A 19084-nucleotide genomic window follows, 5' to 3' on the forward strand; every position below is an offset into this window, starting at 1 on the left:
TTTCCCGGCAATTCTTTCCATTTTCTCAATAGCAGATATGTATTATATTTAAATACTACTTTATAGACATCCTTTATCGTGATGGTTGGGTGGACAGGAATGATTGCACTGTAGAGGCTAAGCTAACTATAAAGTACTTTCTTAAAACTACCTTTTTTCTTATTATAAATAGTAATACATATTGATTTAAAAATCCCAAAATGATACAAAAATGAATGCAGTAAAAAGTGAAACCCTTGATGACCAGAAATGGAGTAAAGGCCAGGGTGACACAACTGTGTATTACGTAGGCATAAAAGCAGAGGTTGGACCCTTTGTACCAGTTGCATTGGATTTAGATTTATCATGTTATCCCCAAATAAGGGCACACATACAATCACAGAGGAACAAGAAATAGGAGTTCATCAATACTCCACTTTAATTGTTAAAGATTTAAAATGCATCCCAATAGCTATAATCCTATTTTCACATTTCTTCATTTTAAAAACTCACTGGAATCTCAAAAAATTTGAGTTTTGTAAGACTCTCTCTACCTAGAAAGGATTTAGTAGCATCAAAACACTGCTCTCCAAGAAGTCTCTTCCTCCGAATTGCCCATTACGAAAGATGTCACTGCACTTGCAAAACAGCATGCTGTAGACTGGAAAGCCCAGTTTCCTATCCAATTGTGGCATAGTGCTTTAGTCTCAGTTTAGAGGAGTTTCCTAGGCAGTGGAGACAGGGTCAGGGACCCAAGAACATGAGAGACACTGCATGTCATTGCACAATTTCATCATTTCTGCGTCAGCAGTGGGAGGATTCCGGGGAGGTGCCTGTGCCGCTGCATTCCGGAATTTGATACAGGTCCTGGTCCCAGAGACACCCCAGTCAACAACCTTCTGGCTGAACCTTAGAATTTCACAATCCAACATTTGCATAACAAATGTGCATTTGAGTTCATCCATTTTTTTAGGGAAGATGTGGGTTGTGGGTATTTTCTCAGCACGATCCAGAGAACTGGATACTATATCAACTATTAAACCAAAAGCACTGAATACTCTGTAAAATACAAAGTACAATTGGACAGTAAGATAAATTCAACCAACCAGAACTCACTGACGTCTCGATCCCAGGCTGGTCACACATAGGGCTGTTTGTTCAGCCAACCATCAGAATGTTGTCACTGACTTGTGGGAGTTGTCAGTAGGGCCCATTTTGATCCTCACTGGTGAGCTGAAAAAATGACATCCATAGTTAGTGATGCATAGTAAAATAAGAAATTATTATGCAGGGAGACAATATTGCAAAGTGGTTAACGGTAGGTTTGAATCCTGGCTCTGGGCAAGTCGCTAAGCTACTAATAGTGGGTGTAAATGGGGCTGACGAATTCTGTCCTGAAGGGAGCTGCAGAAACTCTAGGAGATAATGGATATAAAGCAAGTTGTGCCTGGCTCAGAGTAAGCACTGTTGCAGGGTAACTGTATTACCAACAAAACATCTGTAAGCCAAAAATGTCATGAGAAATATAAAGTTTAAACCAGGATATGCAAATGAGACCAACTAAATGATAGAAATATCACCATTTGGTAACCACCATTGTAGCAACTGATTTAAGAAAGCATCCTTAATGGAAGGTAAAACCATGCGGTGAAATATTATGAGAGAATCAGACATTTCTACACAATCATGTTAATTAATTACAGAGAAAAAATGTCCTTTTATAATGGAGAGACCTTAGCATGTGTTAGATATACCCTCAGGCTAATAATAAGGAAACAATAACACAAATCTAAATTGAGCGGCATTCTGCTTGGAATGGACTTTTCGAAAACATTGTCTGGAAAGAATTAAGAAAAAAGCAGAGTAAGTGTAAAAGTGTTCTAGATGAAAAGAGACTACGGAGACATGATAACTGAAAGCTATGCATGATCTCTGATTGGACCCTGGATTGAAAAAAAAAAAAGCTGTCAAGGACAATTGGGGAAATTTGATTTAACAACATTAAATTTCCTGAGTGTGATTACTGTATTCTGATTATTTAAAATAATATATTTGTATCCTTGTTCTTAGTATTTATGGCATCTAGGGTATTTGGAGTAATATGTGATAATATTTTCAATTCATACCAAATGGTTCAGAAAAAAAAGTGTGTGACTGAAAGCATTGGGTGGGGAGGGGAGGGAAGGAGAGGAGACTATAACCAAATACTATAAAATGTAAACAGTTGGCTAATCTAGGTAAAAGGTATATAAGTGTTCATTGTACTACTATGTTCCCAACTTTTCTGCAGGTTTGAAATTTTTCAAAACAAAAAGTTGGGGGAAAAATCAGGATATGCAGAAAGACAAAAGCAGTTCTCTGAGGAAGAAGTCAGCTTACCCATATACAACTTCCATGAGCTTTGGAGCCCCCTCTGGGGCCCTACATTGGGCTGTGAGCTCTGAAGGACGTCTATACCTTTTCCACCTTGCTTCTCCAGCATCCTGGCATGGTCTCCAGAATATGTGTTCAGTAAATGTGTATGGATGAGCATCTTTCCCCAGGTAGGTTCACAGGAAGCCAGGGCATAGTCAGCTCTGGGAACAAACAGATCAGGATGGTGGTCCCACGCATGGCATTATGAGGCCCTTGCTGGAAGTACCAGACAACTGGAACTGCATCAACAGGGGCAACACCAGGGCTTCTCTCTTGGCAGTGCCCTTCTGGCCTTGCCTGCCTTCTTGGGCAGGGAACCAAAAGCTTGCAGGGCTATATTTGCTGCTCCCCACCCCCACCCCCTGCCCTTCTCACCATTGGCTATGAAGTGTGAATTAAATCCCAAGATTCTGGCAGAGAACAGTTGACCAAAGGGGCTGACCTTATCATGGTCCTCTCCAGCATGGGACCAGGGGTTCTGTTCCCACCCCTCACCCCAAATCCTGGGAGGAGGAGAGAGGGAAGCATCTGACTGCCTGCCCAAGGATAAAGAGACTGGAATCCAATCCCAGACTCCCCTCACAAACTTACCCACCACTCTACAGTCCAGCCCTTGGAGATGAGAGCTGGGGCATTGGAGGGAAGGCATTGAGCCCTCCCAGCTGGAAAAGCTGCAAAAATCTGCAAGAGAACACAAGCCAGCAGTGACACTCATAATCTCAGTTCCACCAAAGCACAGAGCATTTCCTGTGCCTTTTCCGTTATTTCACAAGCTGCCTCTTCTCACTTACCCCGTGGGCTCCAGGACAAAGGGCTTCTTCTCCTCCCAGAAGCCAGACAGCTGGCTCCAGCCTCTCCTGGTCAACACCATGGCCAAGACCCCCAGTGACCATCTCTTACACTCACTGGAGGAGCTGGTGCCTTACGACTTTGAGAAGTTCAAGTTCAAGCTGCAGAATACCAGCCTGGAGAAGGAGCACCCCCGGATACCCAGGGGCCAGCTTCAGACAGCCAGACAAGTGAAGTTGGCCTCTCTGTTGGTCACTCACTATGGGGAGAAGTGTGCTGTGCAGCTGACCCTGCAGGTGCTGAAAGCCATCAACCAGCATCTCCTGGCAGAGGAGCTCCACAGGGCGACTGACCCAGGTAAGTCGGCCCCATGCCCCCTCCTCTACCATTGTAACTGCTGGGATGAGGTGGAAGGTATAAGAACAAGTGCCTGTTCAGACCACGCACTTTGACTTGGGGGATAGGAGTCCCAGATCTACCATGACGCTAGTGACCTTGACCAAGCAAGTCCCTTTCCCCGCTCTGGTCTTTGGAGCCGGATTAGTAAAGCTAAGCCTCCCAGTGGCTTAAAAAATTTTTTAAAAAACGGTTGAAATTCTAACTCTGGGAAGGATCAGGAGAGGCAGGAGCTAGATGCCTGTTTGTAGAGAATTCCTCACTTCATTTATGATTAATACTTGTGTACAAACAAGTATCTGGGTAAGCAAAAGGGCTTGCTAACCAATCACATTAATAGGGTTGACAGGTAATCTTCACCTCGTTACCCACCTAATTTGTTTTGAGCTCTTTAACACATTTTACAAAGGCATTTTAGAATTCTCAAAAGGACGTTCTCCTTTCTTTTCTTTTCCTCCCTCCCTCCTGACCTCCCTCCTTACCTCTCATCCCTTTTTCTTTCTCTCTTTCTCTCTCTCTCTCATCTTTTCTTTTTTTCCCTCTTCTTTCCCTCTCCTGGTTCTTCTGCTGCTCTTTTGCTGTACTTTCTGATTTTATTACATTGTAATCAAAGAATGTGGCCTACTCAATTTCTGCTTTTAAAGACTTTGAGGGTCAGTTGAAAAAAATATTCTTTGGTGTCTGAATTTTTCTTCTATTTCTAAACTTTGAGAATACATCAGAAATGCTTGTCATGTGTTTAAATGTGGTAGAACAGTTTAAAGAACAAAAATTATCTGTTCTTTCAAAGAGCAATAAAATTAAACCAACTCTAATCTGAGCCTGTAATAATTTGATGAATAGAATTTTTAAATTACTTTTTTATGTTTTAAAATCTGGTTATTAGCCTATCCAGGGTTTCTCATCAGTTCTTGAGGCAGTTTTGGTAACTTATGTTTTCCTAAAACACAAAGCCAACAGCAAAGTGTTTTAAACAACTTTAAATTTTATTCTTCATTTTTTCTATGTTTTATCTTTTTCTTAAAGTAATTTTAATACAAGCTTCTTCAAACCAAATATTAAGGTGCTAATAATAGATTATCTTCATTTCTTTGTTAGCGTAGTTTTAAAATTATGTCCCAGGAAGATATTTCAGGGATTCTTTAGCATGTTAGCAAATACTTGATGCAAATGTTACTACTTTTTCAACTTAAAAAAAGCTAACAAATTCATATTAACATGTATCATTAACCAAATGTTAAAATACTGAAGGCCACCAGTGTGATAGTTAGTGCTGTACTTGAACTCATGATGTAGACCTTCGATAACACTAAGACTTTCCTGTCATTTCTGTTTAATTAAACAATATCCTGAAATTTCAAAGCAAGCTGTTTTTTCAAAAAAAATTACCATTTACACTTACTTACGTATGTGAATTAGGATTTTCTGTACCTCCTGAAACCAAAAGAAAAAAAAAAGCAGAAATAATTTAGTTTCTGAAGTTTTAACTTAACTGTCCTTCATAACCCGATTTCAAATTTTTGCACCAAACACCTTAGTTCTTTTTCCCATTTTATTAAGAAAAAAATTGACACACATGACTATATAAGTTTAAGGCATACAGCATGATGGTTTGATTTACACATATTGTGAAATGATTACCACATAGGTTCAGCTAACACCCATCTTTTCAGATAGTGAGAGAACTCTTAGGATTTACTCTCTTAACACTTTCCAACATATTATACAGCAGTGTAGGAATTCTTTGATGCCTTGCTTGAAGTTGAGTTTTCCAGAGAAAGGTCCTCACCCTAATTACCTGGGGACAATGTGCGTAGGACCCTCTTCAAATGAAATTAATCTCTTGAAGTTTTTTTGGACTGTATGAATTATGTGAATTTGCACTTGTGTTTACAAATCTTCAGGAGAGATTTTCTTTTTCTTCTATATCTGATGCCAGATTGAGACAGGTACACAACCTTACTGTCCCTTTCTGTGTGAAAGATTTTTTTTTTTCCTTTAAAACTTTTAATTGGATTTTCAAACATACTCAAGAGTAAAGGGTACTATGATGAAGTGTCTCCCCATCACCCACCTTCAGTGATTACCACTATTTTGCCATTCATAATACAACTATTCTTCCCCTTGTTTACTATTGTAATTGAATTTTTTTCCCCAGAGCATTTTGTTTACTTATTTTGAAATTGAAGCAACATTAGTTAATAACATTATATAAGTTTCAAGTGTACAGCATTATAATTTGATACCTGTATACACTACAGTGTGCTCATCACCAAAAGTCTAGTTTCCATCTGTTGATGGAATTTTTTGAATTTTTTTTTGTTTTTTTTATTTTGTATTGTTTAATTTATTGAATTTTTTTTATTAGTTTCTGGTGTACAAAACAACATAATGATTAGATATTTACACCCCGTACAAAGTCTTTACCCCAACAAGTCTGATACCCACGTGACATCGTACATAGCTATTACAATCCCATTGACTATATTCCCTATGCTGTACTTTACATCCCATGACTATATATATGTATATATATTGATTATAATTGACATTCAATATTATTTTATTAGTTCATTATTTTATATTAGTTCAGTGCAGTGGTTAGACATTTATATAATTTATGAAGTGATCCCAATAAGTCTGGTACCCATCTTACATTATTGACTGTTCCCCATACTGTATTTCACATCACTGTGACTATTTTGTGACTATCAAATTGTACTTCCTAATCCCTTCAACTTTCTCACCCATCTCCCCAACCCCCCTCCCATCTAGCAAACATCATCAGTTTGTTCTCTGTAGCTGTATTTGTTTTGTTCATTTATTTTGTTCTTTAGATTCTGTGTATAAGTGAGATCATATGGTATTTGTCTTTCTCAGTCTGACTTATTTCACTTAGCATAATATCCTGTAGGTCCATCCATGTTGTTGCAAATGGTAAAATTTCATTGTTTTTATGGCAGAGTAATACTCCATTGTACACATGTCCCACAATTTCTTTATCCAACCATCTATTGATGGACACTGGGTTGTTTCCATATTTTGGCTATTGTGAATAGCACTGCAGTCAACATAGGGTGTATATATATTCTTCAAATTAGTGTTTTGGATTTTTTTGGATAAATACCCAGGAGTGGAATTGCTGGGTCATAAGGTAATTCTATTTTTAATTTTTAGAGAAACTTCCGGACTGTTTTCCATAGTGGCTGCACCAATTGGCAATCCCACCAACAGTGCATAAGGGTTCCCTTTTCTCCACATCCTCACCAACACTTGTTGTTTATTGATTGATTTTATAAGTGAGTTTTGTACATCTATAATCACACACAAATTTATACTAATAAACTAGGGTTTTTATTTATGTATGAAGAATTCTGTTTTTGGAATTCTTACATTGGAAACAAGTTCTCCTGCCTAAATAGTCTGAAAGCACGATTTGAAAAATATATAGCAAATAATTAGTATGTTCTTATTTAATGGTAATTGAATGCTGTTGTCTAGAATGTTTTGAATGGAACGTCTCTAATTTCAGAGAGGATTTATCTCTTCTCTCCCTTCCCCCAGCCCTTGGCTCTGAGCTCCCAACTGTCTCATTGTCCTTTCAGAATATCCAATAAGTGGCACCAACTGTTCAACAATGTCTTGTTCCTCTGGGGAGAAAAAGCCCAAGAGCCTGAGGATACCAGGTGACCCGGAAGGTGAAAGGCAGCGGCAAAACAGTTATGGGGCAGCCAGCCTGCCAGGCAGCCAGCCCGAGGCTGGAAGGGGGGCCCAGAAGAAGCCTCAGGGCAAAAGAAGAGATCAGAAGGTCTCGGAGGGCCTGGATATGCAGGGCAAGCCAGCGGCCAGGGGCATGACTCTGTCTTCCAGGAGAAGTCCCCTCCCCAATAAGCTGCCAGGGGATAAGGGGAGCAATTCGAGTGTCACCCTACGCAGGAATGCCAGCTCTGCAGGAAGGCTCCAAGGACTTTCTAGTGGGTCATTTGCTGGGTCCCCAGGAAGGAAAGAATGCAAGATATCTGAAGTAAATTTACCTTCAAAAAATAAGCGACCCAAAAGTCTTGAACTTACCATTACTTCAAGAGAAAGAGAAGCCCCCAATCCAGAAACTCTTCTTCTTCAAGAGAAAATGAGAAGTGAGAAGTTGGACTCAGCAGCCAACTCCAGCGAAGCAGCCACTCTGGAGGGAGGGGCTCCTGTGGCGCCAGAGAAAGGCTCCAGGAATCTAGAACATTGTGTGATCCTGGGTGGAGAAGCATTCAGGAATACACCTTCCAATGTAACATTGGCTGCAGAGGAGAAGACCTGGGAGCATCCAGAAGCCACAGCACCTTCAGAGAAAAAGGAAATTGAGGGTCCAGAGACCTCTGAGACCTTGGAGGAGGTGGTAGGCAGTGTGCTCCATGAGTCTTCAAATCCTGAAGTCCCTCCATCTTCAGGTAAGAAAGGACCCCAGAATCCAAAAGACCTGGCATCCTTAGGGAATAGTGACCTGGGCAGGTCTTCTCCCATAAACCTCCTTTTAATCCCAATGTATTTATGTCACTGAATTCTTGGGTGCTCCCGGAGGTCCCCAACCCTTTGGGTATCTGTTGGAGGCTATGAATCCTGGGGGAAAAATCTATATATGCACATATTCACAAAATGGTGCATCAAATTTCAGTTAGTTCTTAGACACTCTGAAGTCCTGCTTTAGAATTCCAAGGGCTTCATGGACCCAAGGTTGAGCCCCTGGGAAAAACTCCCCTTCTCCCAATAACCCTATTGCAGTAATGTCATGGGGCTGAGATTCTGCCATTTGCCTTCTCTGGGCAGACAGGAGAGCTGGTGGCTAAAATCTTAGTTCTCTTATACTAAGGAGGAAAAAATTAGGATTATGTTGGGCTGTGAATGGCAGAAATATCATAACAACAATATCTGAAACAAAAGAGAAGTTTGCTGCTGTTTCACATAAATGACATACAGGTGGCCCGGGACAGATGTGCTAGTCCATGGCCCAGGAACCCAGGCTCCTGCTGTTTTTCAGCTCTACTAAGTTTACTTTCAAGATCATGATCTCAAATGGTGGCATCCTCATTCCAGGCAGCAGGACAGAGGGACAAAGGAGGATAGTATCACTTAGGGAAGGTTTCCAAAAGTTTCTAGAAGCTAATCCATTTACATCCCTTTGGCCAGAATGCAGTCAAATGGCCACAACTAGCTGCAAAGGAGGCTGAGAAATGTAGTTTTATTTGGAGGGGGAGGAAGCAGCAATCAATTCTATCTCAAGGGTAGGAGGGGAGAATGGTTACTGAGGGGCCTTACTTACAGTTATGATATAAATTCCTGGGACCCTGTGAGAGGAGGAAGTGGGAGGTCACTGATGGATTGTGAAATTTCTTCTTGTATCTTCTGTCATTTCTGCTTCATGAAGTTGTGCTATGGTCTTACTGCAGAGATTGTCATAGCTGTATGTCATCATGGTGGATTATACCCTTCAGCCTCATGAAGTCCCCTTCCTTACTTTCATTTAATAATTCATGAATCGGGGTGTGAGAAGTGGTCCATTTGTTCCTTCATTCAACACACGCTTCCCAAAGGCTTACCATGTGCCAGGGACTCTGCTAGGGGCTGGAGGTCCAGCTATGAGCCATCTACTGTCCCCAGGGAGTTCCCACTAGAGTCATGAGCAGCCTAGGTGATTTTAAGTGTCAAAGCAAACACCAGTCAGAAGGTTTTGCTGTCCTTATATCACCTGCTAGATCAGTGTATGTGCAGGAGGAAGACATAGAAGTTATAGCAAAAGGCCTCTCCTCTCATCACGATAAATGCTCAAGAATTCCAGGTCTTAGGACTGTCATGAGATCTAGCCCCTCACCCTCAGTCCAAGGGTCTTGTCTGCTGCCTTGCTGGAGGGGCATCAGGGGAGGACAAGCTAAGAAGTGTCCAGTCTAACAGATAACTCACGTGTCCCAGGAATGGGCTCTCTCTCTCTCTGTTGTGCTTTTGTATTACTCCTTTGTAATATCCTGGGCTTGTCACTCAGGAGATTTTTCCACTGCCATGTCCCCAGGGAGGCCGCAAGATGAGGCTGTGTGTCCCCTCTGCCATACCCAGAAAGGAGACCCGGTTGGTGGCACCTGTGTGCATGATTCCTGCAGCTGCTCTGGTGCTTGTAGGGATCCGAAGGCCTCAGGTGGTTGCTCATCCAGCTGCCGCCTGTGCCAGGCCTCGATCCCAAGGAAGAACAGTGGAGACCCCAAGCAGCAGGAGGGCCTACAGATGGTCAGCGGGAGCCCCAAGCCCCCGCTGCAATGTGAGCGTCACATGATGCAGGTCCAGTTGCTCTTCTGCGAGGACCACAGGGAGCCTATCTGCCTCATCTGCAGCCTAAGTCAGGAGCACCGAGGCCACCGGGTGCGCCCCATCGCGGAGGCTGCCCTGGAATACAAGGTAGGGCTTCCTGTCTGGGGGCTTTCTCTGCTGGGCACTTGGGCACACTGGGCTTGCTTCATTTTCCCAGTGACACTGGGAGGTTGATGCATTAGCCAGCATTCTTGAGCTATAAATGGTAAAAACACAATACAAACCAGGACAGCAAAGAGAGAATTTACCAGTTCACGTAACTCAGAGGTCCAAGGGATCTGGTCAGGTATGGCTGAATTCAGGTGTTCACAGGAGGTCACTAGGAATCTCTCTCTCTTGGCTCTGCTTCCCTCAGTGTGGAGAATTCATTCTTCCTCCTTCCTGGGCACCCCTCCATGTACTCTTGGCTGTAGCACCCTGTTTTAATTCCTGATGCAGATTTACCCCTCTAGGATTGGCTCTAACTAAGGTGGCAGGAGCCAAGTTTAAGCTTCAACAAGTGCTCTTTTCCCAGGAACAAATTCAGAAGCAGCTGGAATATCTGAAGGAGTTGAAAAAATCTGGAGAAGAGCAGAGATCTCAGGGGGATAAGAACACCGCAAACTACCTGGTAAGGCCAAGTCCTTCCCTGGGCTCACCACTGCAGAAGGAGGGAGGGGACCAAGAGTGAACAGGCATCACCGAGGTTCTGTTCTGGTTCACAGCGAAGCAGAGCTAATCACATATTTAGAGTCACCTGCTCTTGGTGTGGAGGCAGGGAGGTAATGGGTGTCCAAGGATGAGCTTGTCCCTGCAGAAGGGCACCACCCACATCTCCGTGGACCCTGTTGCACTTTTTCATACCACAAAATGGTTTAGAGAAACTAATGTGAGTGGATGTTGCTGATGGATGGGATAGAGCAAAGGTGAGGGGACATTTTTCAGCTTTAAATACTCCTCTGTATTGTTTTTTATTATTGTTGTTGTCCGTTTTTCTTTTACAAAAACCCTATCAATTTTTAAAATTCAAATGAATAAAGTAGACATTGTCGTTAAAATTGTGGTTTTGCGATACCACAGATTTCAGTAAGTACAAATTATTGGCCTTCCTCTATCAAGCTGGTGTCCAGCCTCTTTCAATGCATAAGTAGCTTCCATTTTCCCTGCAAGTGAAGGCACCTGTCTCACACAGCCTTGATTGTCTGATGCATTTCTTTTTTTTTTTTTTTAAAGATTTTATTGGAGAAGGGGAACTGTGTACTTCCAGGATTTTTTTTTTTTCCCCAAGTCAAGTTGTTGTCCTTTCAATCTTAGTTGTGGAGGGTGCCGTTCAGCTTCAAGTTGTTGTCCTTTCAGTCTTAGGTGTGAAGGACACAGCTAAGCTCCAGGTCCAGTTGCCGTTGCTAGTTGCAAGGGGCACAGCCCACCATCCCTTGCAGGAGTCAGACCAGCAACCTTGTGGTTGAGAGGATGCGCTCCAACCAACTGAGCCATCCGGGAGCTCAGCGGCAGCTCAGCTCAAGGTGCCGAGTTCAATCATTAGTTGCAGGGGGTGGAGCCCACCATCCCTTGCGGGACTCCAGGAATTGAACTGGCAACTTTGTGGTTGAGAGCCCACTGGCCCATGTGGGAATCGAACCGGCAGCCTTCGGAGTTAGGAGCCTGGAGCTGTAACCGCCTGAGCCACTGGTCCAGCCCGTCTGATGCATTTCTGTTGGTTGGATCCCATCTCCCTCTTTGAGTTCCAAACTTCTGTTGGGACCCACCACACCAGAATGGGAGACAGGCAAAGAAAAAAAAAGGGCAGAATGGAAGGAGGGTGACATTGGCCCAGGTGTCTGACTTTTGGGAACCTCCCAAATTGTAGTAAAATGAAAACCCTTTCCTGTAATCCCAAGTGGCTCAGAACTTGTGGGTGGAGCAGAGGTCAGGGATGCCCCCTGAGGAGGGCGAGTCAGGAGCCTGGGCCACTCAGGGAGACAAGAAGGTTCAGCTTTCCCTTAAGAAACTCACAGCAACATGGGCCCCTGTGGAAATGAGATGCTCTTTTCAGAACTTCTCCTCATTCTTTCAAAAAAAAAAATAAAAATTTAACCATAGGGAAGGGAAAGGAAAAGCTCTTCTTTAAAGCAGAATGCCAACTAAAACATAAATAAAAGAATAATTAAATTTGAAATTTCCATTATACAAACACCAATATAACAATTGACACCAACAGGGAACATCAATAAATGCTAAAATTTTTAGATCGTTAGAGGACAGGATATTTACACACTCTCAAAGCGCCACTCCCCAAATTACTTTATAAAGGAAATAATGTACATTTACTATGGAGAGATCTGGTAGACTCTTCCTTAATCAAGCAACTGATCCTAGTATCACAATAACGGTGATGGACAAATGATATTCTTTGCCACTCCATGAGATGTGCTAGAAAGACCACAGCATTAAACATACGCATATAGTATTCTTACCCAAATGCTTAGCCTGAATTTAATCGTGAGCAAAATTATCAGACAATTTTAGAACACAGGCCACTGAACAAGACAACTGACCTGTCCTTAAAAAACAAAAAAAAAGTCAATGTTACCGTCATCAACAACAAAAAGTGAGGAGACATTTTTGGTTTAAAATAACTACAGTTAGTCCTGTCCTTTTGAGCCAAAAACAATGAGACTTCTTAAGACCAGTCTTAGTGGACCTGAAGGGCCCTCTCCCTCCTTGGAGGAAGGAAAAGTTGCCCCAGAGCTACTTTACTTCACTGAAGAAGCTTCCTAGTGATGATGAGAAACAGGTCAATAGAAGAGCTAAAGGTTGACCAGTGTGCAACAGTAGTGTTAAGTCAAGTTCACTTATATTCAAGTTAGACTGACCGTTGCCATTCAGAGCCATATTGAGAACCTTCCACATGCCAGCACATTGGGGTGGGGGCAGAGAGTGAAGCTTCCCTCCTGAAGACTTTGGTGGTTCATGATCTTGTCCATTTATGACCCCAGGCAAATGCCATCATCACACTGGCTTTCAAGGAAGGAAGAAGGTAACACCAGGTATCTTAGTGTCCTGTGGCTGCCATAACAAAGCATCACCAACTGAGTGGCTTAACCACAGAAATTTATTCTCCTGCAGTTCTGGAGGCTAGAAGTCCAAAATCAAGATGTTGACAGGGTTGGTTCCTTCTGAGGGCCATGAGGAAAGACATATTCCAGGCCTTTCTCTTCAGCTTGTAGATGTCCGTCTTTTCCCTGTGTCTCTTCACATGCTGTTCTCCCTGTGTCTATGTCTGTGTCGAAATTTCCCCACTCCAGTGGCCCACCCCACTCCAGTATGACCTCATCTTAACTAATGAAAACAGAAAAGACCCTGTTTCCAAATAAGATCACATTTTCTGGTACTGGGGGTTAGGACTTTAACATATGAATTTGGGAGGGAACACAATTTAATCCATAACACTAAGTTTTAGGGCATTTTCCAAGAGCCATCCCCTTCTACCTTCAGCTGTTGTGGAAGGTCCATTTTGCCTCCTGTTCTAGAATGCAGGCCTCCAAGACGCTGATGAAGCCTTATCTACCTCCAGGAGGTGGGCTTCTGGGGATTCTGTGGGCATACACATCCACTTTACCACACAGACCTCTATACCTTCCTATCCCATTCCTAGAAACAAACTCAAATCCAGAAGCAGCGAGTCCGGTACCAGTGGGAGCAGTTGTGCCAGTTTCTGGAGGAGCAAGAGCGGCTCTTTGTGGCCTGGCTGGAGGAGCTGGGCCAGACCATTGGACAGGTCAGGGAGACATATGATACCCGCGTGTCCAGGGACATTGCCCTTCTCGACAAGCTGATTGAGGAGCTGGAGGCCAAGCAGTGCCAGTCAGAATGGGAGCTTATGCAGGTGAGTGTGGCTGAACCTGGCCTCGCCCTGCCCGCTGTGCCCAGCAGAATGACGTCGGCTCGCAGTACTGCCATCAGTTCTTCCCAAGCCAGTGGGTGAGGCCCTTGAGTCCAAGGGTGGGACTTGATCTTGGGGACTTACAATGCCTCTTTGCCCAGACCCCTTTGATGAGCTCTCAGGAGCCCAGGGTGGCCCAGAATCCAGGGCACCTCCTGGCATCTCCCAGAAGAGATAAGCAGGGGCATGGGTGCAGTTCTGTTGCAGGCCCTCACTGGGCTTCCACTTCATGTAATTAGAGTTAGAATTGGGGAGAGGTGGCCCCAAAATGCTGATACCCTGGGGCTGAGAACACAGGAAGAGAGGCTAGTAGTCAGTGCAGCCCTTAGGAGACTGGTAATGGAGAGCTTCCCTCTTTTCTCTCCTAGGACAACGGATTCACCCTGCACAGGTACCGAGAGGCCCCCTGGTGTTCCCTTGGGTGTCCTGCAGGAAGCATTTGGGGAGGCAGTCCAAGAAGAGAGATGCTCCCAACCCTGAGGGTGGGGCTCCTCCCAGGGCTCCTCCCATCTCCTGCAGCTACCTAAAGGCTTTCTGGATTTATGTAGGCAAAACAGCAGCATGATCAGGAGGGAGAGCATGGGGTTGAAGACTGGAAAGAATGAACACAGCCTGCCATGCTAACTGTGGCTGCCTAAGAAGCGTCCCTAATAGACGCATAGGATTGTGTCCTATGTGATTCACCTCATGAAAACTGTTCCTGCACAAGTGTTTGTGGCCTCAGAGAGGGAAGCACTTTCCAGGAGTAGAGCTGCTCAGCCCAGAAGGCAGGAAAGGAAGCTGGACGTTACATCAACCCAGGAGCTTTGTAAAGGATTTTGTAAAATCCTGACATCCAGGCCCTGGCAGATGAGCTAAATTTAAATTCTTCAGTAGCGCAACCCAGGAATAAATTTTTTATAGTCTTTTTTTTTTTTTGGTGGTAAAATACAGTAACATAAAATTTACCATTTTAAGAACCATTTTTAAATGTAAATTCAGTGGCATTAAGTATATTTGCATTATTGTGCAACTATTACCACCATCCATCTCCAGAACTTTTTCATCTTCCCAAATGGAAATTCCATAGCACTAAACAACTTTTAATTCCGCCCTCCCCCAGCCCCTGGTCAACCACCACTACTTTCTGTCTTCATGAATTTGACTACTCTATTTCCTAAGTGGAATCATAAAATATTTGTGCTTTTATGTCTGGTTTCACTTCACTTAGCATAACGGCTTCAAGATTCATCCACATTGTAGCATGTGTCAGAATCTCATCCTTTTCAAGGCTGAATAATAATATTCCATTGTATGTATATACCAAATTTTGTTTATCCATTCATCTATCAATAGATACTTCCACCTTTTGGCTGTTGTGAATAATGCTGCTATGAATATTGGTACAGAGATATCTGCGTCTCTGCTTTCAATTATTTTGGGTACATACCCAGAAGTGGAATTGCTCTATCACATGGTAATTCTATGTTTAGATTTTTGAGGAACTACCATACTATTTCCCACATCTGTCCCATTTTTACATTGTCACCAGGAATGCACAAGGGTTCCAATCTCTCCAATTCCTTGCTGCCACTGCTATTTTTTATTTTTTATTTAAAAATAGCCATCCTAATTGGTGCAAAGTAGCATCTCATTGTGGTTTTTTCCTCATCTATTATCTTTTTTTTTTCAACAAAGAAAAAGACTAGGTAAGTGTAATTAATCTGACATAGATAATTCTGGGCTGAGCATTTCAATATCAGTACCATTTTAAGGCTATTATTAAAATTCCTGTGGTTTTAATATCAGTGGTTTTTAAAACCCCCAGGTGGTGAAGATCCATAGCCAAAGTTGAGTACCAGTGTTTAGAACCTGACGTTCAGGGAGGATTTCCTTTGCGAAGCCAAGGCTGAGCTGGGTATGACCTCCCTTCCAGCTCAAGGGAGCTTAGGCCACTCCCATACTCCAGCCCTCTGTGGACAAGTGTTTTGTCTCTAGGGCCAAGACAGTGACTATCCCTGAGCCATGGTCAATCCCTCCAGAGATGAAAGAAAAGTTCCACCTGCTCTACAAGAAATCAGAGTTTGTAGAGAAGAGCATAAAGCACTTCTCAAGTAAGTAGGCTTGGGGTAAAACGGGAGGCAACTGCTTGCTTCCTCCCTGAGCTCCATGTAGCCAAGAGCACCCTGGCATCCTTTCTCCACCTCTCCTGGACTTCTGACTCTGCCTTCAGCCTCTCCCTGATCTGTCCCTAGCTGGGAATTTAATTCGAGTTCCCTTTCTCCCTTTAGAAGCCCTGCGGGCAGAAATGGAAACCTTCATTGGTAAGTATGATGATGGTCATGTGCTGAGCAGGGGTTACTGTGATATTCTTTTATACTATTGATTTCTGAACATTATTTAGAAGAGAGAAAAATACCTGTAACAAACGCAAGAGAAAGGTCATGATAGGCCCTCACAGGCTCGTTTGGATAGGTCAACTCATCAGACCATAGCATGTCCGAGGCAGACCCAGGGTTCTGGGAGGAATGGGGTTATATCCAAGCAGAGGAATCGGGGTTCTGGGCATGGGGATCCTTGTCTTCCCTTGTTGTGGGGACCAGGGGAATGAATGGGAATGCTCAGCATTTTTTTCCCCATCTCCTTTTTCTCTGTAGTTCCAGAATTGGTTGGTGCTCAGGCACATGCTGGTAAGTGCCCAGATCAAGGCAAGTGGCCTTGGCCTGATAGGTCCTTGTGCTGTCCCCTGTGTTCCAGAAAAACAGCCCTGTATGTTTCCTGGAGGTGGGAAGAACCTGTGGGGATGTTGCCCATGTACCCCCAGCTAGGTATTCTAATTCTCTCTGCAGTTAATGTGGTCTTGGATGCAGAAACCGCCCACCCCAACCTCATCTTCTCTGATGACCTGAAGAGTGTGAGACTTGGAAACAAGTGCAACAATCTGCCTGACAGTCCAGAAAGATTTGACAGCTGCATCATGGCCTTGGGCTCTCCGAGCTTCCTCTCTGGCCTCCATTACTGGGAAGTGGAGGTGGGAGACAAGACAGGGTGGGTCCTGGGCATCTGCAAGGCATCCACAAGCAGAAAGGGAAGCATGACTTTGTCACCGGAGAATGGCTACTGGGTAGTGATGATGAAGGGAAGGGAGTACCAGGTGTCCACCTCTCCCCCAACCCGCCTGAAGATGAGGGAGCCCCCCAGGCGTGTGGGTATCTTCCTGGACTACAATGCTAGAGACATTTCCTTTTACAATGTGACAGCCAAATCCCACATCTACACATTCAGTAGCTTCTCCTCCTCTGGGCCCCTCCAACCTATCTTCAGCCCTGGGACACATGATGGAGGGAAGAACATGGATCCTCTTACCATCTGTCCAGTGGATTGACTGGGGCCTCACTGACTGCCCCATACTTGGCATCTCTCTTCCAAGTCCCAGCCTTGTAACTTGAATTCATACACTTAAACATTATTATTAATGTATTATTCATACATTATTAAACACATACTTGGTTCTGGGTGCTTTGGGGAATATAGGGAATAAGATAATCCCTGTGCTCAGGAGCTTATGGACTAGTAGCAGAAGTAAGCTAGGTACAAAACTAATGGTAAACCAAGGGTAAAGAGAACACATGTACCGATGACATGCCATATTTTTCAGAGTAGAAAGTACATGGCTGTTGCTAAATAAATCCATGTATGAATCAGCACCCTAAGATGCTCCTGAGACAGACATCCTACCTTCATTTTCCCTCACAACCCCACAGCAAGGATGTGTTCCCTCATTCTATCCACCCTTATGTTAAGGACTTGGGAAGTCTAGGGGGAAAAAGCAAGCTGACTGGATTGTTATAAAATATTTTTGTACCTGGATTAATGAACTCTCGTTCTTAAGAGTATTGGCTGGTCCTCATAAATAAGTTGATTAGAAAGTTTGATCATAAACCCATTTTTTGTCACTCAGTTGATCACTGTGAGATCCCATTTCCCTACTAAACACCATGAAAGAGATGGGGCTGTTGTGGAAAAAAATATGTGACACATATTCCAAATGTTGAATTCTGTCCTGATCTATATCTGAAAATCTGTGGGCCTGTGGAATATTAGGTGCTGTAGTTCACAGATGTCCCTTTTATTATCCCCCATTTAAAGAAAAGGGATGTAAAGGGAAAAATAATTAAATGAAGATTAAACTCCAAACTCCTCGTACCCCAACTCCTCTTTCCACAGCTTCACATAAGAGCCTAGATTAGACTCAGGTTCTCCATGGCTGTGACCCGAGCATAAAACACATGCTTTGCTGTCTTCATGGAGCTTTGTTCTATGTGCATAATTCACATTCTAACACAGTTCACATACCCTATTTGCTTATCTGTGCCCTATGGTTTGTCATTTGTTACTCCCAATTATCCCTTGCTATAACATTTTCACAGACAGCTTCGTGTATATGTTCCACCACCTCCCTATACACATAGTTTTTCTCCTATTATTCCTAAAATGGCTCCAGAATGTGAACTATTTCATAATGCTTGTTACAGTTGGCCATACAATCTTCCAGAAAGGTTTTAAAATGTGTCATGCCCAAAGTAATATTTGATGTTTAATTTAATTTATTTATTTTTTTGGCTGATTTAATAGAGATGTAATGGAATTTTACATGTTTTATTTCATTACCATTTAGTGAGGCTGTGAATTTTTCCATGTGAATTTCCACTTTTTGCTTCATTCCATAAAAATGACACAGCTCTTTACTATGTAAACTCTAGATATTGAACTTAGCTGTTTATAGTATGTCCCTCATAAATATTTTAGATACTAAACATTTCTATCTAAATTTCCCTGTCTGGTGGTTTTTTTTAATTGCGATATAATTCACATACCATGAAATTCACCCTTTTAAAGAGTACAGGACTTCCAGTCAAGATGGCAAAGTAAGTAAAAGCTGTGTTCACCTCTTCCCAAGACACATCAAAATTACAACTAAATTATAAAACAACCACCCTTGAGAACCATCTAAAGACTAGCTGAACAGAATTCCTATAACTAAGGATATAAAGAAGCCACACCAAGACTGGTAGGAGGGGCAAACATGAAACAAGCTGGTTTCATACCCACACATGGCATTAAGAATCAGGAGGGATTTCTCGGCTTGGAGGTCCCCCCTAAGGAGTAAAGGGTCCCAACGCCATACAAGACTCCCCAGCCCAGACCACTAGCTCTGGGAAGAGGATTCTCCACAACATGTGGCTGTGAAAATCAGTG

The 19084-nt window shown here is 43.1% G+C and overlaps 1 protein-coding gene and 1 long non-coding RNA gene across 4 annotated transcripts; one reads left to right on the forward strand and one right to left on the reverse strand.

The window, feature by feature from the left end:
* Positions 1-400: 400 nt before the first annotated feature.
* On the reverse strand, positions 401-5018 carry LOC109436330 (uncharacterized). 2 transcript variants are annotated; one of them, XR_002136091.2, is made up of 4 exons: positions 4986-5018; positions 2986-3075; positions 2359-2555; positions 401-1212 (listed from the first exon to the last, which is right to left on the reverse strand). It is a non-coding gene; the product is annotated as an uncharacterized LOC109436330 (long non-coding RNA). The 2 variants fall into 2 exon arrangements; XR_002136088.2 differs by having other exon boundaries at positions 4982-5018.
* On the forward strand, positions 2563-18656 carry MEFV (MEFV innate immunity regulator, pyrin). 2 transcript variants are annotated; one of them, XM_019714827.2, is made up of 10 exons: positions 2563-3540; positions 7185-8018; positions 9605-10011; positions 10439-10534; positions 13559-13789; positions 14215-14237; positions 15824-15939; positions 16117-16149; positions 16483-16515; positions 16675-18656. In XM_019714827.2, the coding sequence occupies exons 1-10, from the start codon at positions 3264-3266 to the stop codon at positions 17208-17210; spliced, it is 2586 nt and encodes an 861-aa protein (XP_019570386.2). In that variant the 5' UTR covers positions 2563-3263; the 3' UTR covers positions 17211-18656. The 2 variants fall into 2 exon arrangements, with proteins under 2 accessions (XP_019570386.2, XP_019570387.2); XM_019714828.2 differs by having other exon boundaries at positions 9632-10011.
* The last annotated feature ends 428 nt before the right edge of the window (positions 18657-19084 follow it).

This window comes from Rhinolophus sinicus, linkage group LG18, assembly GCF_036562045.2.
Source record: "Rhinolophus sinicus isolate RSC01 linkage group LG18, ASM3656204v1, whole genome shotgun sequence".
Lineage (NCBI taxonomy): Eukaryota > Metazoa > Chordata > Mammalia > Chiroptera > Rhinolophidae > Rhinolophus > Rhinolophus sinicus.

Excerpts from the sequence above, each read along its gene's own strand:
- MEFV (XM_019714827.2), top strand. The coding sequence starts at position 3,264 with ATGGCCAAGACCCCCAGTGACCATCTCTTACACTCACTGGAGGAGCTG. Across the intron at positions 13,790-14,214 it reads CAGAATGGGAGCTTATGCAG|GACAACGGATTCACCCTGCA; the intron begins GTGAGTGTGGCT and ends TTTCTCTCCTAG. Across the intron at positions 16,516-16,674 it reads TGGTGCTCAGGCACATGCTG|TTAATGTGGTCTTGGATGCA; the intron begins GTAAGTGCCCAG and ends TTCTCTCTGCAG.